Source organism: Pseudophryne corroboree, chromosome 3, assembly GCF_028390025.1.
Source record: "Pseudophryne corroboree isolate aPseCor3 chromosome 3, aPseCor3.hap2, whole genome shotgun sequence".
In the NCBI taxonomy this organism is placed as follows: Eukaryota; Metazoa; Chordata; class Amphibia; order Anura; family Myobatrachidae; genus Pseudophryne; species Pseudophryne corroboree.
Genome location: NC_086446.1, coordinates 495,006,613 through 495,033,999, shown reverse-complemented (window position 1 = coordinate 495,033,999; position 27,387 = coordinate 495,006,613). Strand labels below are relative to the sequence as shown.

Genomic DNA, 27,387 nt, shown 5'->3' with positions numbered 1-27,387 from the left:
GATATGCCCCCAGTGCCAGGTACACATGCCTCCTTCCCCTGCTGCTGCTTCCTGTGTGTGAGGGGAGGAGAGCGCAGCGTGTGCCTCCCCTGCCCCTCAGTGTCTACCTTCAATTAGGCGCTGATCCGTGATCATGGCCGGCGCCGAATTGAAGGTAGCAGGGGTGCGGTGAGCAGCAGCAGCAGGGGAGGGGGGAGGGAGCGGTGGTGTGGGTATGACGTACCCACCGCTAAATTCTTAAGGGTACACCGTACCCACCCATACCTGCACACTTGCAGCACTGCACCTGTGAGTGCTGTACATCTTAATGATTTATGCATGGGGATCCCTTGTACACTTAGTAGAGATGAGCGGGTTCGGTTCGTCGAAATCCGAACCCCCCCGAACTTCACCTATTTTACACGGTTCCGAGGCAGCCTCGGATCTTCCTACCTTGCTCGGTTAACCCGAACGCGCCCAAACGTCATCATCCCGCTGTCGGATTCTCGCGAGATTCGTATTCTATATAAAGAGCCACGCGTCGCCGCCATTTTCACTCGTGCATTGGAGATTGAACGGAGTAGTACAGTACAGTAGGCCATTGCTGTATCTTGCAGCTCTCTGTCAAGTATACTATCCATATCTGTGCTGCATTATTGTGAGCAGTATATAGAAGGACAGTGCAGCCTTTTTTTTGACCAGCAGTATACATATAGTACAGTACAGTAGGCCATTGCTGTATCTTGCAGCTCTGTGTCAAGTATACTATCCATATCTGTGCTGCATTATTGTGAGCAGTATATAGTAGGACAGTGCAGCATATTGGTGACCAGCAGTAAACATATAGTACAGTACAGTAGGTCATTGCTATTGATATATTGCTGGCATATAATTCCACACATTAAAAAATGGAGAACAAAAATGTGGAGGGTAAAATAGGGAAAGATCAAGATCCACTTCCACCTCATGCTGAAGCTACTGCCACTAGTCATGGCCGAGACGATGAAATGCCATCAACGTCGTCTGCCAAGGCCGATGCCCAATGTCATAGTAGAGAGCATGTAAAATCCAAAAAACAAAAGTTCAGTAAAATGACCCAAAAATCTAAATTAAAAGCGTCTGAGGAGAAGCGTAAACTTGCCAATATGCCATTTATGACACGGAGTGGCAAGGAACGGCTGAGGCCCTGGCCTATGTTCATGGCTAGTGGTTCAGCTTCACATGAGGATGGAAGCACTCATCCTCCCGCTAGAAAAATGAAAAGACTTAAGCTGGCAAAAGCACAGCAAAGAACTGTGCGTTCTTCTAAATCACAAATCCCCAAGGAGAGTCCAATTGTGTCGGTTGCGATGCCTGACCTTCCCAACACTGGACGGGAAGAGGTGGCACTTTCCACCATTTGCACGCCCCCTGCAAGTGCTGGAAGGAGCACCCACAGTCCAGTTCCTGATAGTCAAATTGAAGATGTCACTGTTGAAGTACACCAGGATGAGGATATGGGTGTTGCTGGTGCTGAGCAGGAAATTGACAAGGAGGATTCTGATGGTGAGGTGGTTTGTTTAAGTCAGGCACCCGGGGAGACACCTGTTGTCCGTGGGATGAATATGGCCATTGACATGCCTGGTTAAATTACAAAAAAATCACCTCGTCGGTGTGGAATTATTTTAACAGAAATGCGGACAACAGGTGTCAACTGTCAAGCCATGTGTTGCATTTGTCAAGCTGTAATAAGTAGGGGTAAGGACGTTAACCATCTAGGAACATCCTCCCTTATATGTCACCTGGAGCGCATTCATCAGAAGTCATTGACAAGTTCAAAAACTTTGGGTGACAGCGGAAGCAGTCCACTAACAACTAAATCCCTTCCTCTTGTACCCAAGCTCCTGCAAACCACACCACCAACTCCCTCAGTGTCAATTTACTCCTTAGACAGGAACGCCAATAGTCCCGCAGGCCATGTCACTGGCAAGTCTGACGAGTCCTCTCCTGACTGGGATTCCTCCGATGCATCCTTGAGTGTAACGCCTACTGCTGCTGGCGCTGCTGTTGTTGCTGCTGGGAGTCGATCGTCATCCCAGAGGGGAAGTCGGAAGACCACTTGTACTACTTCCAGTAAGCAATTGACTGTCCAACAGTCCTTTGCGAGGAAGATGAAATATCACAGCAGTCATCCTGCTGCAAAGCGGATAACTCAGGCCTTGGCAACTGTGTTGGTGTTAAACGTGTGTCCGGTATCCTCTGTTAGTTCACAGGGACTTAGAAAATTGCTTGAGGTATTGTGTCCCCGGTACCAAATACCATCTAGGTTCCACTTCTCTAGGCAGGCGATACCGAGAATGTACACAGACATCAGAAAAAGACTCACCAGTGTCCTAAAAAATGCAGTTGTATCCAATGTCCACTTAACCACGGACATGTGGACAAGTGGAGCAAGGCAGACTCAGGACTATATGACTGACAGCCCACTGGGTAGATGTATTGCCTCCCGCAGCAAGAACAGCAGCGGCGGCACCAGTAGCAGCATCTCGCAAACGCCAACTCGTTCCCAGGCTACACTTTGTATCACCGCTTTCCATAAGAGGCACACAGCTGACAACCTCTTATGGAAACTGAGGAACATCATCGCAGAATGGCTTACCCCAATTGGAGACTCTCCTGGGGATTTGTGACATCGGACAACGCCACCAATATTGTGCGTGCATTACATGTGGGCAAATTCCAGCACGTCCCATGTTTTGCACATACATTGAATTTGGTGGTGCAGAATTTTCTTAAAAACGACAGGGGCGTGCAAGAGATGCTGTCAGTGTCCCAAAGAATTGTGGGCCACTTTCGGCATTCAGCCACCGCATGCCGAAGACTGGAGCACCAGCAAACACCCCTGAACCTGCCCCGCCATCATCTGAAGCAAGAGGTGGTAACGATGTTGAATTCAACCCTCTATATGCTTCAGAGGATGGAGGAGCAGCAAAAGGCCATTCAAGCCTATACATCTGCCTACAATATAGGCAAAGGAGTGGGAATGCACCTGACTCAAGCGCAGTGGAAAATGATTTCAACGTTGTGCAAGGTTCTGCAACCCTTTGAACTTGCCACACGTGAAGTTAGTTCAGACACTGCCAGCCTGAGTCAGGTCATTCCCCTCATCAGGCTTTTGCAGAAGCAGCTGGAGAGATTGACGGAGGAGCTAAAACGGAGCGATTCCGCTAGGCATGTGGGACTTGTGGATGGAGCCCTTAATTTGCTTAACCAGGATTCACGGGTGTTCAATCTGTTAAAATCAGAGCACTACATTTTGGCCACCGTGCTAAACCCTAGGTTTAAAGTCTACGTTGTATCTCTCTTTTTTGGGCAGACACAAGTCTGCACATGTTCAAAGACCTGCTGGTGAGACACTTGTCAACTCAAGCGGAACGTGACCCGTCAACAGCTCCTCCTTCACATTCTCCCGCAACTGGGGCTGCGAGGAAAAGGCTAAGAATTCCGAGCCCACCCGCTGGCGGTGATGCAGGGCAGTCTGGAGCGAGTGCTGACATCTGGTCCGGACAGAAGGACCTGCCAACGATTACTGACATGTCGTCTACTGTCATTGCATATGATTCTGTCACAATGGAAAGAATGGTGGAGGATTATATGAGTGACCGCATCCAAGTAGGCATGTCAGACAGTCCGTACGTATACTGGCAGGAAAAAGAGGCAATTTGGAGGCCCTTGCACAAACTGGCTTTATTTTACCTAAGTTGCCCACCCTCCAGTGTGTACTCCGAAAGAGTGTTTAGTGCAGCCGCTCACCTTGTCAGCAATCGGCGTACGAGGTTACTTCCAGAAAATGTGGAGATGATGTTCATCAAAATGAATTATAATCAATTCCTCCGTGGAGACATTCACCATCAATTGCCTCCAGAAAGTACACAGGGACCTGAGATGGTGGATTCCAGTGGGGACGAATTAATACTCTGTGAGGAGGGGGATGTACACAGTGAAAGCGGTGAGGAATCGGAGGATGATGATGAGGTTGACATCTTGCCTCTGTAGAACCAGTTTGAGCAAGGAGAGATTGATTGCTTCTTTTTTTGGTGGGGGCCCAAACCAACTCGTAATTTCAGCCACATTCGTGTGGCAGACCCTGTGGCTGAAATTATGGGTTTGTTAAAGTGTACATGTCCTGTTTATACAACATAAGGGTGGGTGGGAGGGCCCAAGGACAATTCCATCTTGCGCCTCTTTTTTTAATTTTTTTATCTTTGCACCATGTGATGTTTGGGGCCAATTTTTTTAAGTGCCATCCTGTCTGTCACTGCGGTGCAAATTTTAGGACTAAAAATAATATTGTGAGGTGTGAGGTGTTCAGAATAGACTGGAAATGAGTGGAAATTATGGTTATTGAGGTTAATTATACTATAGGATCAAAATTACCCCCAAATTCTATGATTTAAGCTGTTTTTGAGGGGATTTTGGGAAAAAACACCCGAATCCAAAACACCCGAATCTGACAAAAAAATTTCGGGGAGGTTTTGCCAAAACGCGTCCGAATCCAAAACACGGCCGCGGAACCGAATCCAAAACCAAAACACAAAACCCGAAAAATTTCCGGTGCACATCTCTAACAACCAATCAGATGCTGTCTATCATTTCACTATTGCCTTTTAGAAAATTATAGCATCTGATCGGTTGCTATGGGCAACGTCACCAATTCTCTTTTTTTAAAGTTTTAGTTAATTTACCCCTTTGTGTCTGCATCCATGAGCTAGCCTGGGCAGATATAAATGATGGAGGGGCGTTGTATTACCTATCCAGGTATCTCACACCATGTGCACAATGGCCCTCATTCCGAGTTGATCACTCGCTAGCTGCTTTTAGCAGCAGTGTAAACGCTAATCCGACGCTCTCTGTGAGTGTATCTTAGCTTAGCAGAAGTGCGAACGAAAGAATCGCAGTACTGCTACAAAAAAAGATTGTGCAGTTTCTGAGCAGCTCGAAACTTACTCCTAGCTAGCGATCACTTCAGACTGTTTAGTTCCTGTTTTGACGTCGCAAATACACCCTGCGTTCGTCCAGCCATGCCTACGTTTCCCCAGCCACTCCTGCATTTTTATCGGGCACGCCTGCGTTTTTACACACACTCCTCGAAAATGGTCAGTTTCCGCCCAGAAACACCCACTTCCTGTCAATCACTCACCGATCAGCAGTGCGACTGAAAAGTGTCGCTCGACCTTGTGTGAAACTGCATAGTTTTGTGTGAAAGTAGGTGGTGCGTGCGCACTGCGCACCATACGCTTGCGCAGAAATGCCGCTTTTTCAACTAATCACCGCGCTGCGACCGAAAGCAGCTAGCGATCAACTCGGAATGAGGGCCAATGATAGAAGTTGCAAATGTGTGCTAAAGTAGAAAAAGACCATCTAGCAATAAAGAGGGCTTAAGAGGTCATTTGGTACTACCTGCTAAGAAGCAAATTTGTGGTGGTCAGTGGCTTCTGTAAACAAGATACTGACTTGTCACACACCAGGTTTGAAACTTATTTTACATGTGATCAGTAATTGTATAGTAAAGTATCTGAGAGATGCTACGGCTAGACAGCTGGATTAGCAAAAGTTGGAATAACCCCTGACTGACTGCTGTCTCAGGGGCACATTTTTGAGTTTGTCCTCTTATCCCACGGACCAGTGATGTGCGGTGCTAATGTTTGGGCCAGAGTTTTTACTGTATAAAGTATATGAAAAGTACAAAGAATATGTTTGAAATATCTTCTTTGTCTTATTATAATCATTTTTATAGCCAGTATAAAGTCTATGGCAGGTGAGGCAGTGCCTCCCCGCCTATCTTTTCCACACTTCTCTGATCAAAATCAGCAAATTTCCAGGAGTTTATACTGCTGCACTTGTGTATAATGCCCAGATGTACCCTTTGGCTCATATATTGCGTGTAAATCTGGTCAGTGCCTCCTGAGACATTTAGCTCACCACACGTCCTTCCATGGACGTGTCAGCAGATGTATAGCTCATTACCAGAGAGGGCTGAGGTTCTAAAGAGTATCACTTATCTCTGAGGGCTCCTAAGTCCATTTGTATTTTGAGTTATACATGGAGGCAATTGTATTCACCAACTAGCAGTCAAACTGTACATTATTTAATTGATGATCAAATGTATGCATACTGTATATAGTTCTGCTACGGACTGTGAGCCTAATTCAGTAAGGTAGCAGATTTTGCAATCCCTGTGTTAGCATGCTGGGGGCCACCCATCGCAGGGCAAGGCCGCCCAGCATGCTGACCGCCGCCTCCCCCCTGCAACAAACAGAAATTGCAATCGCATCGCAATTTCTGCTTGTTAGCAGAAATTAAGGTCACCACCTGCCGGCGCAGCTTAGCTGCGCACGCAGGAGGCCCGCCACCATGTTTCCGATCGCGGCTGCATGTGACGTAACGCAGCCGCCCCAGTCACGCCTCCACCACACCGCCGTTCGCACACTGCCCCCGGTTTACCGGCCTCCGCCCCTGCAACGCTCCGTCTCCACCTAGTAAATGGAGCGTTGCCGCCGCCCCCCCCCCCCCACCCAGCGACCGCATCTGCCTGATTGACAGATAGAGGCAATTGCATTTTCTGCGGCCCCCCGCAGAAAATGCGGGCGCATGTGCAGTATGGGTGCTGCGCATGGGCCCGCATCTTTTTCGGATTTTTTGCAGTTGGATCGCGATTTGCGATCCAACCTGAATTAGGCCCAGTGTTACAGATGCCTTCGGTATGTTGCAGTGTTGGTGATTTGGGATAGAAGATATCTGAATGAATGTGACTGTAGCAAGAATGGAGGAGTTAATGCTAAACAAATGTTGACAACTTTGTTAGAGTAATATTAATGGTTAATATTGGTCTATTTACAATGATTCAATCTTAGATGGTGCTGATGTAACAACATGTCCTCCTTCTTACAGAAAAACCACGCATGAACAACATCCTTACCTCTGCGACTGAGCCGTATGATTTGTCTTTCTCCCGATCATTTCAGAACCTCTCCCATCTCCCACCATCCTACGAGTCAGCCGTGAAGACCAATCCAAGTAAATATTCTTCTCTCAAAAAATTAAGTAGGTGTACTTCATTTCATTCTCATTGCTTTGGCCCATATTTTATGTGAATTGCTGAGCAATAAGGTGCTAATGCATTTCATACAATTTTGCAGCTTCATCGCCATATTGTGTTTCTGTGACTCTGTTATTAGTTAGAAGACTCAGAACAGAACACATGTGAAATTCACATTTAAGGTGATTAGCTGTATATTATTATACCAGTGGGAAGTCAGTGTTAATATTTTTTTTTTAAATGCTTAAAAATTGCAATAGTGCCCCAGATCCCTGGGAAAACTCTCCCTGTTGTTGGTACTGTTAGTACCAACTAAGGGAGCGTATCCTTACTGCAAGGGGCGTGGTCTCGCTGGACAAGACTACTCTACACCCCAGCTTTGCACCCTGCACACCCAGAGAAAATAAAACACACTGACCCAGATAGGAAAAAAAACTCTCCTACCACAAGCCTAGACACATATATGGCAAGTGACAAGTAATAATTTCCATGTACACACTTATTATTACATGAAGTATTGTAAGAGGGGCACTCACACTGATTATGTTCTCCTCCTGAGCCTGTGCACCCCCCTTCTTTAGCACAAAATAGGTGTTGATCACTTACATGCAGTCTGCACCTGGAGCCCTAAGTTCCCATCGTCTAGTGCTGCAGGGTGGCAGACAGGCGGGTGGGGGGGTTGGCTTAAACATGTCTCTAGTGAGTAAATTTAGCACATCTAGTATCAGCTTCCTTGACATGCGGGGGGGACGCCCAGCACAGGGCTAGTCCGAAAAGAAAACAAAACTGCTGGATAGCGCCTCAAATAATAAATATAATAAAATTATATATTGTTCTGTCACCTGCGCTGCCGTAAAACACTGTGTGTGTGTTTATTGTGAATAAATAATGAAAAGAAAAAACGGCTGCGCAAAAAGTGGTAGAACAATTAGCAATACTTAGTGGGGAATAATTAATAATGATAAGAGCTGACGTATAATAAAGAAAAATTTATTATATTAATAACATTGATTAAAACACTTAAAGTCTGGATATAAAATTCAATAAGAACATACAAATAGAGTTTAAATGTATCAACACCTTGATCATGAGATATATGAGCTGCAGATCTCAATCTACTTATTGGGAAAAGGAACCACAGAGTCCGGGGTTAATTCATTGGGAGTGTCCACAGTTCCAAATATACAGCTGATCAGTGTATGACTGATAATGAATGTCGTAGAGAATTTCACAGGCAGGTGGGTGACTGAATGAGTATAGATATGATTACCTCTCCTAGGGCTGGTCCGTACCGAGCGTCCGGTATGAAACCGGGATGTCTGTGGCTCAATAGGCAGCTTGCTACCTAATAGGTAAAACGATCAAGGTGTGCAAAGAGGCGGGGTCCGCTCGGCATGTCAGGCCTGACCCCCCGCACAAGTACAAAAGCATTGCACAGCGGTGATGCTTTTGTACTTAAAGAGTAGCTCCCTACAAGCACAGTTCCTGCGCGCTGGCAGGGAGCTACTCGCACGGTCCAGGCATGCCTGCGTTGCCCAGACCGCACCCCTAAAACCGCAGCCAAACACCGCCGGCCCGCCCAGTGACCGCCTCTGCCTGTCAGTCAGGCAGAGGCGATTGCAGGGCTGAGACGGCCGTCGGCTGTCTGGTATGCGCAGGTGCACTGCGGCCCCAGCACATGCGCAGTTCAGACCTGATCCGCTGCTGTGTGAAAATGCACAGCAGCAATCAGGTCTGAATTAGGCCCATTGTTTGCAAAGTTCGAAGAGATTTGTATGTCTGTTAAAAATGTCATAATGGACAGACACACATTCAATTCCACAAAACAGGAAACTGAGGAAAATATACAATATGCAAAAAATGCAATTTTTGAGCTATAACCAATGAGCTGATCAGAGAACTCATTGTATGTGGCACCTGGAGAGATGCAGTACGTGTACACTTTCTACGAGAAAAGGATCTGACCTTATACTCTGACATTCGCATAACAAAGGAGTTACAGAGGGTGGCTAAAATATGAAGTGTACACAGAGCACACAAACACAATACAGGCAGTGGCGTATATATAATGGGTGCAGTGTGTACGGTGCACAAGGGCCCCTGGGTCCAGGGGGGCCGGCACGGCACACACTGCACCCATTTTTTCTTTACTTACATTTCTGGCATCCATCGGTGTCCGTGTGTGGGCCCCCTCTTCTCCCGAGTCCCGTTGTCGGCAGCGCTGTTTGCGCTCTGAAAGAGCACTAGAGACTATGGCACAGTGCTAGAGTTTACAGCGCATGCGTAGGTCTCCAAAAAAATCACCGACTGGAGGGTAGGGAGCCCACACACGGAGACTGCACACAGGTCCCCTCCTCTCTAGGTACGCCTGTGAATACAGGCCATATTAAAACTCTGGGGGGACGCCACGCATTTGCACGTTAGACGTGCCCGGCTGTTAACAAATGCTGCAACCACTGCAACAAGCTCAACCACCTTGCAAAGTGTTGCAGATCCAGACATACCCTGACACACAGTGAGCCACATGTGAATCAGGGAGAAAAACAAATGCTATAAGGCAATCACGTGGGCACAAAGTCCACAGCACACACAGCTGAGACCATATATTGCGAAAGTAGATCTTGTTACAAAACAAGGAGACATTTTCACTGACCTGTGTGATAAAAATAGTGGCAATACCTTGAAGATTAAAATAGACACTGATGCCAAATGCAACGTAATGCCCAGGACCCTGCTGCACCAAAACAGCCCGCAGGCAACAATAGACCACACAAACACTGTAAACTTAGTAGAATATGGGGGTCAAATTATTAAGACCATGGGCACTGCCACCATCGAGTACATGTATGCACCATTACTATTTCACAAAGTAGAGAGTGACGATAGACCATTGCTCGGACTGCCTGACAGCGTGCACCTTGGGTTGATCCTGTACATCTGGGACCTGAAGTACACATTGATACATCTGCAAACTACCTGTTGTCTACCACATGTGCTTGGATGAATCTGTTACGCCTACAGTGTGCGCACCCCGTCGGGTTCCATTTGCTATGAAGAAGTCCTAGCAGAGATGAAGCACATGACTGAGCTTGGTGTCATAACCCATATTGAAGAGGCGACCCCTGGGAATCTACAATGGCAAAAACTTGTGCACCTCAATAAAACTCTGCTAAGACCCCATCACCCCTAGAGAACTGTAGAACGAGTCACTGCTGACATGCCAGAAGCCAAGGTCTTCAGTACATTAGATGCCAAATGTGGGTTTGGCAAATCACGTTAAATAAAGAATCGTCAATCCTCACTGTTTTTATGACACCAGCAGAGAGATATGCCTTCTTATGCATGCCATAGCCTGACTACTGGAAGTGAGGTGTTTCAACGATGTATGGAACAATTGTTTGCAGTGTACCCCTGTGAGATTATAGCCGACGGCATCCTCATCTGGGGCCATAATATGCAAGAGCATGATGAGCGTCTCCAGGGCTGGACTGCCCATCTGGCACTTCTGGCAAATGCCAGAAGGGCCGCTGGGCTGGTGGGCCGATACTGTCATTCAGGGAGCCAGGAAGGCCGCGTACAGTGCAGCCTCTAGCTCTCTGTTATAGATGCTCCCCCACCCCCCTGCATGTTCCCATGGGAATGGGGGCATGCCACGAGTCCACGCCCCTTGACTCATGGCACGACCCCATCACTAGTGCGTGCGTGCCCCCTTTCCGGGTTCCACGCGTTTGCCCTGCCGAATTCGGTCCACAGTTCACTGAGCCTCTCCATCAGGTATTGGAAAGAATACAGGCTATAAACTTAAAGCTCAACCCAAATAAGTGCAAATTCAGAGCGGCTGAAGTTCCGTACATGCGTCACTTCCTCATGGAGAAAGGTCTTAATCCTGACCATGACAAAACTGTGGCCATCCAGCCCATGTCCCCGCCTGTGGACAAACTTTGTCTTCAATGGTTCTTAGGGATGACTAATTACCTGTTAAATGTAATCCCCAATTATAGTGAGATCACTGCACCCCTGCAACAACTTCTTCACCAAGATACAGAGTGGTTGGAACCACACCATGCTGTGATGTCGAGTTTGAAACACATTCTCACCAGCCCTCCTGTACTGCAGTACTTCAATATACACTTACCAGTGGAGATCTTTGCTGATAGCTCACAGCATGGGCTGGGTGCTTTTCATTCCAGGGCACTGACGGAAACAGAATCTTGTTATGTGCAGATCGAAAAAGAGCAGCTGGTGTTGGTGCTTGCATGCCACAAATTCCATGATTTCATCTACGGACTGCTAGTCACCATCAAATTTGACCACCAACTGCTCATAACCATCATGAGAAAGCCCCTGTACAATGCATTTGCCCTATTCAAAGGATGAGGCTCAGATTACAGAGGTACCACCTAGACATCGTTTACAAGTGTGGCAAAGAAAGGTTCATGGCTGATGCCCTCTCCAGAGGTAAGGAGTACATGGTTCTCAGAGACTCTAACTCAGGCTGGTTTGAGAATGATCAATTACCTACTCTTACCAGCACCACCATTACCAAGCTCAAAGGACACTTTGCTACACATAGAATACCACAGAAACTCATCACAGACAAAGCCACTCAGTTCTCGAGCAGTGAGTTCAAGATGTTTGCACGTACTTGGGATTTCACATACACCAGCTGTCCACTGTATCCACAATCCAGTGGGTTCGCAGAAAGAGCTGTTCGCTCAGTCAAGCATCTATTAGACTAGACTGACATTTTTTTAGCGATCTTAAACCTACGCAACACACCACAGGACGGAATACCATCCCCTGCCCAATGGCTATTATCACGTTGCACCAGAACCCACATACAAATTACTAAACATCAATTACAACTTCAATTACAGGCACAAGTGCAGACAGCTCTTGCCTCTAAGCGCATGTCTAATAAAAGAAATTATGACTGTACAGCGCACACTCTCCCTCAGTTGATTCCAGGACAAGCTGTTTGAATACAGACCATTCAAGGATATGACAAGCCTGCCACTGTTTTAAAGTAAGCCGGCTTGCCCAAAAGTTAAGATGTTCAGGCAGATGGAACTCTGTATGAGCATAATTGTCACCACCTGTTGAGTCTACCTGAGGAGACTATTACTGTACCCAGTGTAACAGTGGATGACACAGACCCTCCTCACATCACACTCTGGGTTGTCAGAACCTATGTCTTCCTCAGTCGATAGTGAATCACCATCTGACTCAATAGCACCTCCAGCTATTACTCTTAGTGACCAGACACCTATGACACCCCTGTATACCACCAAGTTGGGACGTTCATGCAAGCCTGATACCTTATTTCAGGACTATGTTACATGAACTCCCCCCACCCATTCTCTCCCTCTTTGTTCTTCTGCTTACACTGTTACCCCTTTTTACTATCTTCCTGAAGGGAGGAATGTAGATGTATATCCTGCTAGGACCCTGCAGGATGGGATTTTTTCTGGGGATATGCATGCTGGGAAGAAGTTTCCTATTTGTGAGTTAGTTCAGTTCCTGATATGACACCAAATAAATGTGTTCCTCTGCACTCCAGAGATGATGAGTCTTTCCTGATTCACTGCACATCTGCAGATGGGATGTTTCAAGCTGTAAAATGTGGCAAACTTCCAAAAATGCAGTTTTCAGAGATTTGGCCACTTACCGCATATGCACCAAGCCAGACAATCTTGGATGCGGTGGGCAACGCCATCTACCCATGGGCTTCTTTTGCATTCATTTCCCCGTTGAGAGGGATCCAATCGGATTCCTTCCAGCACCCCCAACTGCTAATGATGCATGCGCAGATAGGACTACCATCGCTCTTAACGGAAGGTGTCTATCGTGATTTTATTCAAGCATACAGCATTAGTAAGTCCTATCATCGTTCTTACTGCAAGCTGTCCTTCGTGATTTTATTCAAGCATACAGCATTAGTAAAAACTGTTATGCTTGCGAAGAGTGGCATTATGTATCGCATGCAAAATGCGATGTTTGATTTATCCCGTCTGCGAGGGAATTTGGAAAGCATACATTGTTTGAGGCCAGTGAGGTGGCTAACTCTACGACAGAATTCAGAACCACAGGTCTGAAATAATATATGTGACTTTCTAATTGTACTCTTGGGTAAACTGATTGTAAGAAACATTACTTTTCATATCACTCTCGCTAAAGAGGTTTCTCACACCCCCATCTTCTGCACATGCATTCTAGTTTTTCTAATTTGCTATGCAACCGGTTACACAAGAAACAAATTTCTCATTTTTCTGTGACACGCCCTATCTGCAGAGAACACAGGACTCTTCTAGAACAGAAGAATTTATCACTGTCAGCGCGTGGTGCTTATACTGGCATTGCATATGTATGAATGAATACACGAGACCACTCAATTTCCATGACGACTATTAAGTCTGGCATTAGGAAACAGAACTGAGTAATGATTTGACTCACTTTAGAAGGGTATCTTTAATACACCGGCTAATTCCTTTTGCATATAAAGCAATATTTCCCATAGACAGGCAAAAGGAAATTATGCAGCTTTGACTGAGCCCTATTTGGAAAGAGGCAATGAATATTTTCTCCTTATGTACTCAACAACAGAAGTAACTCATATTTTTCAGCTAGATGTTAAGAGATTGAGATGGGAAATTTCAGAGGTAATGACTTTAATGAAAGTGTACCTGTCACCACATATAGTAAAGTAGACATTTTGTGGTATGTACCAATAGTGTAGCCTGTCAAGTATTTACATCTCCAAGGGGCTTAAGCACTAAGAGACAAGAAGACAGCCATTTTCTGGGTTTAACCAGGCATTCCCAAACTCGATCCTCAAGGCCCTTAACAGTCCAGGCTTCGCAGTTATCTATGCCTGAGTACAGATGATTATATTGAACAGACTGAGATAGTAATTAAGTGACACACAGGGGTGTAACTCCCAGAGGCAATGTAGACGCCTGCCTCCGGGCTCCAAGCCTGAAGGGGTACCTGCGTGTATAGCAGCATCTGTGTGGTTCACAGTGGAATACAAGAGTGACCGCTGCTCTTCCAACAGAGTTCTGCGACGCACCTACTGCTGCAGCAGAGTTAATCGTCTCTGTCCCTGGAGCCCTGCTAATACCAGCAATAGGGGACAGGATGTCTCCTGCCTGGTACCACTAAGCCTGCGCTGCAGAAGAAATGGTGCACCAACCGCTGCTGCTGGACTGTGATATGGGACCCACCATGAACACTGATTCTGCATGCTGCAGACAGCTAAATCTTGTGAGTTTGACCCTGACCCACCAGCCATTGCCACTCAGCGTAGCTGGAGCCCTGACAGTTCACTGGCAGCCCCAATCCCTGCAGACCAGCTGGGAGTGCTAGCTATATAATTTTGCATACATGCACACATCATATTTCCCATTTTTATAAGGGGGGGGGGGGGGCACCAAACTGTAACTCGCCTCCGGCTGGCTGGGGTGAACTTACACCTTGGTTACATATGCTTAGGTATGGGATGCCTTAAAACCTGGACTGTTCTGTTGCTTTGACAAGCGAGTTTGAGAAACACTGGCTTAGCCAATATTCACTGGAAAATAATAAGATCACTAAGGTGTGTTTCCATAGTCTGAGTGCTCAGAAATTTTAGCTCAGATGACAAAATGGCTTCCATCACCTTATATGAACCTTTATCTCTAAGCATACTTATAAATATGTATCCTGTACCAAGTCCCTTACAGCTATCATTGTTGCATTGTATGGTTGTAGAAATGTGTAGTTTGCAGGATAACAAAACAAAAAAAAAACTCTGCAACAGTCCTGTTTCGGAAAGATAGTCCCTAATTCTTGTGGCCAAAATGATACAATGGCATATTATACAGGGTTTGTGGACAGTGTGATCTGGCGTTACAAATTATATATGTAGTAGCAGATTGGATTACAGTTTAACTGGATGGGTGGCATTGGTGTACACACAGGGGGTAATTCCAAGTTGATCGCAGCAGGAAATTTTTTAGCAGTTGGGCAAAACCATGTGCAGTGCAGGGGGGGCAGATATAACATGTGCAGAAAGAGTTAGATTTGGGTGGGTTATTTTATTTCTGTGTAGGGTAAATACTGGCTGCTTTATTTTTACACTGCAAATTAGATTGCAGATTGAACACACCACACTCTAATCTAACTCTCTCTGCACATGTTAAATCTGCCTCACCTGCAGTGCACATGGTTTTGCCCAACTGCTAAAAAATTTCCTGCTGCGATCAACTTAGAATTACCCCCACAGTAAGATCATTGCTATGCCTGATTTTCACTTGCAAATTCCCTTGAACTCCCCGGAGCCCAGCACCACCGATTTTGACTAACTTTTCTTGAGATATGGACTATGTGTGCTTACGATTTTGGCTTATGTGAGATTTTGGCTTATGTGAGATGTCATTGACATGTGAGATGAACTAGATAGTACACTGATCTAGGAAGGATTGACTTGCCTGCACACTCTATCTTTTCTTGCGATGCTGACCTGGTGGGACCGCGCATCGGCATCGAATCGGGATCGCAAGGTGACTTTCACCTTGCGATCTGCACTAACTTTTCTTGCGATTTTGACAATATAGTCAAAATCGAAAGAAAAAATATATCACCGTGTGTACACACCCTAAGTCTATAATCTCTATTTCTATTAATGTAGACATTTTGAGAGGCACTTCCTATGGAAAATAATATAATTCAGTCAACACATTATACCAATGGTTCATGACCCATACTTTTCAGAGTCTCTTTGAAACACTGACTGCAAACCTCCTGTATACTATTTTTCATTTGGTTCATTATAATGAACTACTGCTCTTTTTCTCTCAGTATAATTATTTTGTGTAAAGCGGGGTACACACGGAGAGATATGACCCAGAGATGTGTGCTGAGCGATCTAGCACAGATCACTCAGCACTCATCTCAGGACGCTCAGCACACAGCGCAATGTGTGTTGTGCGAGGTGGGGGAGACTGCTCACTTCACCCAGCGGTGAGGCGAGCGATCTGACTAGATTGTGCCTGCATGCATGCCAATCTAGAGGGCCGTGCATCACTATCGCTATGGGGCATACACACGGAGTGATCCGTGCTTAATTTCTAAGCAATCTAGTCAGCAAACATCTCTCCGTGTGTACCCCCTTAAATATTCAATAACATATGCAATGGTGTGTGCAGCACATTTCATTAGGGTGTGCACCCAGGGAAAACTAGGGAGGGATACTCTGTGCTGAGGGGCATGCCCTAGCAAAACCTAGAGATCTATCTGTCATTATATTCATGTCATCAATCCACACTCTCATCATTATTTCCCCCCAATCTTATCCCTTATCACATCCTACCTAATCTCCTCCAATATCATCATATCTCCATCAATGCACTCAATTTCAGCAGCTCACTCACTTATAACCATGTTATGCCAAACAGTAGTGACCCCAGTTCCTATTATGCAGAGTAGACCTGGATGGTGTATTTTATGTAGTACATGTGCAACTCACTGCACTCTTCTGCCCTCTACTCTTCTGGGGGTGGAGATAAATCAGTGTGCAACACTATCCCAGATTACTAGCAGCACCAGTTATTTTAGAGACTGTGGGGTCTATTCATGAAGCAGTGATAAGTATGGAGAAGTGAGCCAGTGAAGAAGTTGCCCATGGCAACCAATCAGCTGCTCTGTATAATTTTTTTTTTTAAGTATGCAAATTATAAATATTTACTACAATGATGATTGGTCGCCATAGGCAACTTCTCCACCGGCTCACTTTTCCACACTTTTCACTGCTTCATGAATAGATCCCAGGGGCCCAAATGTATTAAGCCTTAAAAAATGATAAAGTGGAGACTGATAAAGAATGATAAAGTCACAGCCAATCAGCTGCCTAACTGCGATGTTACTGGCTGTGTTTGAAAAATGACAGTTAGGAGCTGGTTGGTTGGTACTTTATCACTCTTTATGAGTCTCCACTTTATCACTTTTTAGGCTTAATACATTTGGGCCTGTGTCCGGCATTAGGGTGGGCTTGAGCACACTCTATACTCTATGTACTATATATGATACAGTTAATAATATATTTCATTTCTAGACAAAAGTCTACAATAGTCATTAAAGGGAAATCCATCTTCCACTGATCAAGTTATATTTAAATGTACATTTTTGTATATAACTTTGTATTACTGTGTGTGCAAACCAATGAACAAAAAAATGAATAAGCAATATTATTTTTACATACTAGTGAATTTCCCTTACTATTTGAGCTTTTCGACCCATGCCAATAGCTGTTGAGTCAATCATGGCAAACTCCGCACAAGTCAGTGACTTGATTTGTGATGCCGATCTTGGGAAAACTGATTATTATTTTGGAAAAGCTGAAACTATTTTTCATCAAGGCAAAAACACAAAACTGCTTAATAACTGTCAAAATTTACACCCCCACTGAAAATTATCTTTAGCATACTTCCACGTGCACAAGATGGCAAAATCGTTAACAAATACTTTGACACAATTAGATGATGTCCCTGCCCACACACAGTGTCATGTTGCTAGGAAATGTCATAAATATGCATCTAGAACTCATTCATCTTTTCTTTACCTTACATTGTTGTTAGATTTTTTAATTTTCTTGTGTCAGAGTGAGATGCAGATTAATTGAACTGGAAAATATTACTAAATGTAGTAATATCTTCGATTCCCAAGCACACTGAAGACCATTTTCAACCTTAGAGGTGGCGTGGGCGGTATCTGGCAGAAGGACGCTAGATTACATTTTCAGGTGTTGCTGGAAGAACACTCTAAAAATAACGTTTTTTCTTTCTCGACCGTATAGAAATCGTTGTGATTTCTCGGCAGTTCAGATCATTGGGCAAGAACAAAAGAGATATGCAGCTGTCTCTTAATATAAACATGTTTGTGGCATAGAATACAAGTAACTGGTGGTTGTTTATTCCTGTTTCTGGGAAGCTTTCAGTTTGTTATTATTTATTACTGTTGTTGCAGTTTGTTTATATAGCAGAAATGTATAAGCTGTATAATGACAGCTAAGCACTTTTGTTATGAAAAGTATAGTGAACTGAAGCCGGGTACGGATTAGACGATGTGCAAAGGACCCAGTGTCATCAACGATTTCCCTTGAACTCCCAGACAAACGATATTGGGGGTAATTCAGAGCTGATTGCAGATGTGCTAAATTTAGCACATCTACTATCATTTACTCTGACATGCGTGAGGATGCCCAGCACAGGGCTAGTCCGCCTCGCATCTCAGGCCCTGCCCCCCCTTCCCCCCCGCACAGGTACAAAAGCATCACACGGCGGTGTAGCTCCCTATCTGCGCGCTGGCAGGGACCTACCCGCCACGTTCCGGGTTGCAGCAGCTGCACGTGACGCCACACTGCCGCCGCGGCCAGCCCCCCCAATGGTCCGGACACGCCTCTGTTGTCCGGACCGCGCCCACCAATGGCGTTCTAACGCTGTTGGCACACCCCCTCCCGCCCTGCAACCGCCTCTGTCTGTCAATCAAGCACAGGCAATCACAGCCAGTGAGATGCTGATAGCATCTCACTGGGCTCCCAGGGTGCGCACGTGCAGTGCGGCCGCTGAGCGTGCGCACTCCACAAAGTAATTCAGACTACGAACGCTGCCGCTGCAGCGATGCTGTCTGAATTGCCTCCATAGTGCGTACACACTGTAAGTGTAACAGTATAGGTGGTAACACAAAGATGGATTTCTATCATACCTACCAGCATTCCTTGTGAAAAAAAGCACTATGCGCTCTGGTGAGTATAACTGCAATGTGATTGTCAGCAGCCTCTTGTAAAAGGGAATTGCCAATCCCTTAACACACAAAAGTAGCAAACAAAAGACCAAGTGGCACTTGACAATCAGATAATAAAAAACATTTATTAAATATAAATAATATACAATACAGCAACCTCCCGGGGGTGTGATACAATGTTAAAACATCACAATGTTGTTAATAAAATATATCATATGGCTAAACACCTGATATATGATTATGGCACCAATTAAAAACGCATCATGAAGATTCAATTACCAATATTACCAAGAGGGTCCCGGATAGTGCAGAGTTCAATGTGTACACTGAAATGTCCAACTGCAAGGTAATTTCCAAATAGATAACTCACAATTGTGTGCTTGTGGAATTTTGCATAGGGCACAAAATGAGTACGTTATTCAGCCTGTATGAACAAATGAAATGATGAATGAAAATACATACATCTGTTGACGCTGGGCAGGAGCTTTGGATGCCTGCTCCCTGGTGCTATCCCGCTGGCCAGGGAAATGTTGAACACCAGAGCCTCAGCGATGAATGAAGAACGGTGCTGCGGTGCACAGGGAGCTTGTTTTATCCGTCCTCACCCAGGCAATGTTGCATCTGAAAGCTCCGTGTCTCCCACACGGAGACCGATGACTGGTGAAGCCGGAGTATTAACAGGGGTCAGGCCGAGTGCACTGACCGACAGCCAGCCTGTCGTTCGTGCCGCCAGGCAGTGTATGAGCGGCTGAGGCTGGAGCTGTACAAGTGAAAAGCCGCGGGCTGGGATCTCCGAGCCACAGCACTCAAAAGGCAGGTATACCTGCCTTTTGAGAAAGACGCCCTGCTGGCGTTGAAACGCGTTAAGGAACACAGGTTACTCCGTGAGGATCAGTACCGCTGTGTACTTCTATCTCCCTCCAGAGCTGCGCATAGGAGCCCAGTTTGACTGCTGCGGCTCGGAGATCCCAGCCCGCGGCTTTTCACTTGTACAGCTCCAGCCTCAGCCGCTCATACACTGCCTGGCGGCACGAACGACAGGCTGGCTGTCGGTCAGTGCGCTCGGCCTGACCCCTGTTAATACTCCGGCTTCACCAGTCATCGGTCTCCGTGTGGGAGACACGGAGCTTTCAGATGCAACATTGCCTGGGTGAGGACGGATAAAACAAGCTCCCTGTGCACCGCAGCACCATTCTTCATTCATCGCTGAGGCTCTGGTGTTCAACATTTCCCTGGCCAGCGGGATAGCACCACGGAGCAGGCATCCAAAGCTCCTGCCCAGCGTCAACAGATGTATGTATTTTCATTCATCATTTCATTTGTTCATACAGGCTGAATTACGTACTCATTTTGTGCCCTATGCAAAATTCCACAAGCACACAATTGTGAGTTATCTATTTGGAAATCACCTTGCAGTTGGACATTTTAGTGTACACATTGAACTCTGCACTATCCGGGACCCTCTTGGTAATATTGGCAATTGAATCTTCATGATTCGTTTTTAATTGGTGCCATAATCATATATCAGGTGTTTAGCCATATGATATAGTTTATTAACAACATTGTGATGTTTTAACATTGTATCACACCCCCGGGAGGTTGCTGTATTGTATATTATTTATATTTAATAAATGTTTTTTATTATCTGATTGTCAAGCGCCTCTTGGTCTTTTGTTTACTACCAGCATTCCTTATTGCAAAATTGTGACCTCCATGGTCATGTCAGTGCTCAGTGAAATGAACATGCCCTCAATAACTGATAATGAATCAAACATGGCCGCATTTAGAGTATGGAGTATGGATGGACAGTAAACGGTTCACATGATAGTCTCCTTCGATGGTGGCTTACATCAATGGCAGCAAACCATCAATGGGAAACCACCACTATTTCACTCCATCAATGGTCATCACTCCAGCTGCCCTGACTGAACGAGAGGAGGGACATGGACCAGAGAAGAGAAGGAGAGTGGAGTGCATCAGGGTGGAGCTATGGACAATGCCACATGCTCCAGGGAAAACAGACATCACTGTGCACTATTCCATCAATAGCAAAGGTCTGTTGGTTCTCCGACATTGATAGCAAACCATTGGGGGAAAACCCTTGATGGTTTATAACCAAGGATGGTTGAAGGCCATAGTATAGAGTGGCAATTAGATTGTCATGACAACTGATTAGCCGAAGTGTTAAGAGTCTGTTACTGCTTCAGAGTCTGTCACTGCTCCTGATAGTAAAGAGATGGAAGAATAGTATACTGAAGGAATAGAGCTCCAAAGTTAGTATGCCTGTAGGCGATTATTGGCAGACCGTGCATGCGCTGCAAACAGATTGCGTGTGCGGTGGCTAAATTGCAATCGCAATTTGATTGACAGGAAGTGACCATTCGTGAGTATAACATGGCGTTTGTGGGGACTGGTTGGAAAAATGCAGGCGGCTCATGGACGTTTTCAGTCTGTGTATCTGACATCAGTTGCAATGGATTGTGACTAAAAACATGGCACCAGTGTGAATGCATTCTCATTATTCTGAGCAGCCCTGGATCAACCGTAACTGTCTATGGTACTCGATTTCTGCGTATGCATCGCAATTCTGGGCGGCTCTTCACATGCGATTTTTAGCAGAAGCAGGAATGAGATCATTGTAATTTCTGTCTCAATAACGATCCAAGCTGTATGAGTAATATAGGGATACATATGGATAGTGAGGCAAGCCTTGTGGAACTACAAGTTCCAGCATGCACTATCAGGTTTTGGCTTCCATAGGGAAATAGTAGTTCTTCATTTTTATAGAGCTACAAGACTCAGCTCGCCATTGCAGACTTTTGCTGGCAGGACATTCTGGGTTTCTTATACATCTGTCTGCAAACCACATATTGTTTGTCTGCTCTGCTCTGTATCATTAATGAATTCTGAAGTCTCATCTTCCAGGAAGAAGAGCCTGGGAGTTTCTGGAAAAGCCGTTTAACAATTGTGGGGAAAATAATCTTTCACCTCTACATTCTGGCTGCTTAGCAGACACTTTTATTTAGTAAATGTTTCACAGCAAGTACGCTAATAGCCTTCCTAATGAGGATCTTATTTGCCCAGGAGTTCACACGTTCTCTTACTCAGCTTAGGTATGAATGGAAGCAAACTGTAATGTGCAGTTGTACAATTGGCTTTATTTTTCCGCGGCTGATTGTCCTAGATTACATGGCCATTATAGGCATCTAATAATCCCGAAGGATGCAACAAAGATCATAAAATTCACTAGAGGATTTATCAAATGTAAAAAGTATAAGAAATATTTATACAATGACTAAGCCTTTTATGTCTAACAAATTCAGAAACAAAATTGACATGAGACACAAATTGTAGCACCAGAGCGTGTAGTTTCATGCTTTCATGTATTATTATCCTTAAAGCACAGTATAATTTACCGCTCTGACCCATGTTTTAAGCTGTTTTAAATGTTCAGAATTTTGATACATATGCAGTACAGTGACTTACAAAAGTATTCCACCGCTAAAAAAATCAACAGATTTGTATTACAAACGACACAAAGAGTGAGCCTGATTCAGATGCGGTCATAATGCCGACGCAGCAGCGATCTTTTTAGTGACGGCCTTGTGAGGCAATGCACGTGTAGCAGCCGTCCACAAGTGAACAGAAATGCCCACCAAAGCCATCGCAACATACTCAGGAACTGTATACTCTGACACAACCACGATGCAGATGTGAAGAACATTGACACTGGTGCCATGTTTTACAAGTCCGCAGTTGCACGCCAAGATGCACCCTGGACACGGTCATGACACACCTGCGTTTGTACAGACACTCCACATTACCTCCCCTAAACGGCCGCTTCATGTCAGTCTGTGACTGACTCTTCACTGTCAGTAGCATCACAAAGGTACTTTGGCACATGCGCACTGCAGCAGTGATGCATGCGCAGTCTGTCAATGATTGCTTAATTGCTACACCTTCGAAGCTCGCCATGCTTTCATCTGACAACCTTTTCTACCTGTCGCCCTTTTGTACCTAATGCATGTTGACCACATGGGGTCGACCTAATGACTGTAGACCTATACACTGTCAATCTGTCATCCAGATATCTTACTCAAGTGACTATTAAACACAGGATGAGGTCAGGATCCCGGTAGCCAGGATACAGATGGTGAGAATCCCGAGACTGGAATCTTGATGCTCACAATGCCGAAAGATGCCAGAGGTGAGTTAGTTGTAGGGTTAGGGTTAGGCACTAGGGGGAGAGTTAGGGTTAGGCTGCAGGGGTTGTAGGAAGTGGTTAGGCTTAGGCAGGGTCGGACTGGCCCACAGGGGTACCAGGAAAACCACCGGTAGGCCCCACTGCCTGAAGGCCCACTCCTTCCTCTAGGGAATTGGTTCCAGACTGTGCACTTGTATTATACATGGTAGATATGTTGCATTACACTGCACTAGACTATTGTGTATTTCAAGCCTCTGTGGAGGCTGGCCACACACCCTTTTTAGGCTGGTCACACCCCTAAGTATGGGTTCCTATAACTGCATTCCCCCGGTGGGCCCTTCATGCCCCAGTCCGACACTGGGCTTTGGCTGTAGGAGGGGACAATTAGGGTTAGGCTGCTGGAGGGGTGAGGAGGGCGTAGGGTTAGGCACTAGGGGGAGAGTTAGGGTTAGGCTGCAGGGGTTGTAGGAAGTGGTTAGGCTTAGGCTGTAAGAGGGGATAATTAGGGTTAGGCTGCTGGAGGGGTGAGGAAGGGTTAGGGTTAGGCACTAGGGGGAGAGTTAGTGTTAGGCTGCAAGGGTTGTAGGAATTGTTAGGCTTAGGCTGTAAGAGGGCACAATTAGGGTTAGGCTGCTGGAAGGGTAAGGAGGGCGTAGGGTTCAGGTTAAAATACTTACCAGGATCCATCAGCATTCTGATTATTGAGATTCCGCTGTCAGGATCCTGACTGCCGGTATTTCTATACCAACCCTTAAATACATCTCTGTCTGCTTGAAATCAATGAACCAAAATAGCAACAGAAGTTGATTCAGTCAATTTGTTCCCACATGTGATATAAACAAGCAATATGTTGTTCCTTAGGGTGCAGCTAGAGTATCAGTTGTTTTGTTAGCAAATCAAACAGATACTGCATATACCATTAATGTTTTTCTGGCCAGACACATTGTGCGGCCATTTGGTGTGTGTATGCTTACTAAAATCAGTCGGTCATTCATTCAGTCCGTTTATGTTGTCAAAGTGTGTACCCCTCGTAACACTGGCCATTCCTCAGCAAACATCATTTTAACAGTTAAGTAAGAGGTCTACCAGCATCATGTTGGAATGCTTTCTTCAGCGGTGATTGAGATTCTTGCTACAATTGAAGGACCAATGGATGGTGCATAATACAAGGAGATGCTGCAAGACAACCTGCATCAGTCTGCTAGAGAACTATGGGAGAAAGATCAGATGATGGGCCTGAGTCAGAGATATACACACATGCCATCAAAGCTGCAATTCTGTACACAGCAGCTGTGCAATAATATGCTAATGCCACATCCTCTGGTATTTGTACTGAAGGGCCCACTGGCGGTGTCTCTAATCTGCCGCATGTGTATAGAGATGCCCCCTGGAGGTGTCTCTGGTCTTCTGCTAATGTATAGAGATGCCCACTGGCAACGTCTCTGATCTGCTGATTGTGTATAGAGACGCAAACATCAGATGCACATTGGATGCTATTCAACCTTCTGAGTAACCTTATGGTCTTGCAGCATGGCCACAGGAAGTAAGACACCAGAAACATTATAGCTGCGTATGGGATCTCAGACTCAGGCCTCTAAAATGGTTGTGACACACTTGCATTTGAGTCACCTCCCACAAATGCTCCCTGACTATAATTTTCACTGTGGCACATGGGCAGTGCGATGTATATGCCTGCACAGTGGCAAAATAATCACCCAACATCCATCTCTGAATCAGGCCCAATGATCCCAAGCATGAGACCAAAGCATCATTGATGAGGTGAATGTTCTACAATGAGCAGCCAACATTTAGATCACAATCCATTTGAGTATCTGTGTCATTAACTAAATATTGTCATTCACAGGCATTACTATCTCCTAGCCCCCAAGTGCGCTGTCTTTGAGTAATCCTTGACTCCTCCCTCTCCTTTAACCCACGCATTCAGAACCTCTCACAAACCTGCCATTTTCTTCTCAATAATATTTCCAGGATCAGACCCTTGCTCACCCAGGATGCTACTAAGACCATTATCCACTCACTGGTCATCTCCAGACTGGGCTACAATAAACTCCTCCCAACTGGCATCCCTGACAAATGCCTCTCTCCACTCCAATCTATCCTCAATGCTGCAGACCAGCTCATCTTCTTCACCCAATGAAAAACGTCCACCTCCCCTTCTACAAGCCCTTCACTGACTTCCAATTCAAACTTCTCACACTCACTTACAAAGCCCTCACCTACTCCTCTTCCATTAACATCTCTGGTCTTGTCTCCCTCTACACTCCCACCCATCCTCTTCGCTCCACTAATGCACGTTGCCTTTCCTGCCTACTGATTACTTCCCCCCCACTCCTATGCTTCTCCCTTTCTCTGGGATTCTCTACCCCCCCCCCCCCCCCCCCCTCAGACATATGTCTGGTCAGTATGCCCGTGTTACATGGCTGGTTGTGGCAAATTGATGGTTTTATGAACTCGGCACACTTAACATATCCTCAAGCAGTTCCTCAAACAAACCCGCAGCCATAGTCATCTGCTGTAAGTTTGCTCTGATTTGTGTGCTCAGTACAGACTTATGAACTCCAATGATAATTAACAAAGCCAAGGTTGGTTGGTGTAATATGATCTGTGGATAGCAATAGGTTTTGTGTACTCGAGGACAACTCGCAGCTCGCACAAGGTAATTTGCAGCTAACTGGATATGCCAAGTGGTCTGTACGAAGGATAAATCATTTCCTCCACCCAACATTTCTAATAGCTGATGTTGGGCAGCTGGCCATTGAAGAGTAGCAGCAAAATCACAAATAATAATCCGATCAAGATGAATCAGAACATTTGTAGATGAAATACAACTATTATTATACACTCATGTGCCGGAAAAACTGACACACCTGTCCTCCTTTGAAGTGGATCACAACGAGCTCTATGAAGTTCTATGTAGATAGTGTCCACCATGCCTCCTTAATAATGGTCCGCAATTCCCTAATATTAGCTGTTAGTGGAACCCTGCCATTGATGACACATTGAACTGCATCCCATATGTCTTGATTGGGTTCAAATCCTGCCAATCTCAGAGGAATGCTCCCCCAGCCATAATCTGGTGGCTACAGACCTGTGCATTGGCGCATCTCCATGCTAAAAGTGCCTGCTCCCATTGAGTGAATGCATGACAGAAATATGTGCAAATGATCTGCAATGATCGTTATGCAGCGTCTGCAGGTCTGTAGACTGTAGTGATGTCTTTAGATATATCAAGGGTCTTAATACGTGCTGCATATAACAAGATGTAGTTGGTGTACAGGTGTATTCATTACTGGTTGACATATTTTAAAAGATCCACAGATGGTGCTAATTATTTAATTTATAATACTGAGGATATCTTTAAAACTTGCATTGTTAGGGTTGCCTGAGGATCAAGTTTGACTAAAACACAGGTACAGTAAAGCTTTATCTCCTATAAAAAAGTGGTCAAGAAAAGGTTAAACATATCATATTAAATATACATACATACATACATACATACATACATACATACATACATACATACAGTACATTCATAAATAAATAAATAAATAAATAGTATAACCAGTAGGATACAGAACTGAGCTTTCTAACCACACATTCTCCCACCTAATCGTAAAGCACCTGTCTCTCCTTGTTGGCAACTGCTCTCTGGTTTTTCTGGTCTAGTGTGCTGATTGATGTATGGCAAACTTTGATGCGCATTAGTGGTCGGGTCTGAATTAGGTATATCATATTGTTCAGTGACGTCATCCTGCTACAACCCGAACATGCAGTTTCTGATGACATCGTCAGTTTGACCTGCAGGTTCAGACGATAGGCGATATCGTTAACGACCAGCGGGAGCACGCATCATTAACAATCTTGTGCGTACACACTGGACATTTATCATAACGATGTGTTGTTATTGCCCACATCATTCAAAAAATTGTCTAGTGTATACCCAGGTTTAGATCCACACACACTTGGCATGCACAGCATCTCCCTTCTGTCTCTTATACTGCATGATGTGGCCACATCTCTAGTGATATTGTATTATATACTACCGCTATTGTGGTCATGCTTGGGGGGGTTCCAGGCACCTTAAAACACCCCTGCGTTTTCCTGTTTTTCTCTACAAGCCAGGAGTCATATTGTAATACGGGATGTAGTTATGTGACCGGCGGTCATAATACCGGCGCCAGGATCCCGCCCCCTAACAATCCATGATAGTTGGCATGCCGACTAACAGGGACTGTTGCTTGCAACTCCCCCACCTACCCGCCGGCCATCTCGAAGCCGGGATCCCGGCGTCGGTATGGTGACCGCCGGTCACACATACCCAACCCTG

The 27,387-nt window shown here is 45.3% G+C and overlaps 1 protein-coding gene across 12 annotated transcripts in view; it reads left to right on the top strand.

Annotated features, from left to right (window-relative positions):
* The window catches only part of SHISA6 (shisa family member 6), a 681,159-nt gene that overhangs the window by 638,061 nt on the left and 15,711 nt on the right, over positions 1–27,387 (top strand). For 9 of the 12 annotated variants that reach the window (XM_063960971.1, XM_063960972.1, XM_063960978.1 and 6 more), the window contains one exon: positions 6,910–7,062. In XM_063960971.1, the coding sequence (XP_063817041.1) occupies positions 6,910–7,062 (153 nt within the window). The remainder of the gene's footprint in view (positions 1–6,909; positions 7,063–27,387) is intronic. The other 3 variants (XM_063960982.1, XM_063960976.1, XM_063960975.1) reach the window with 1 other exon arrangement.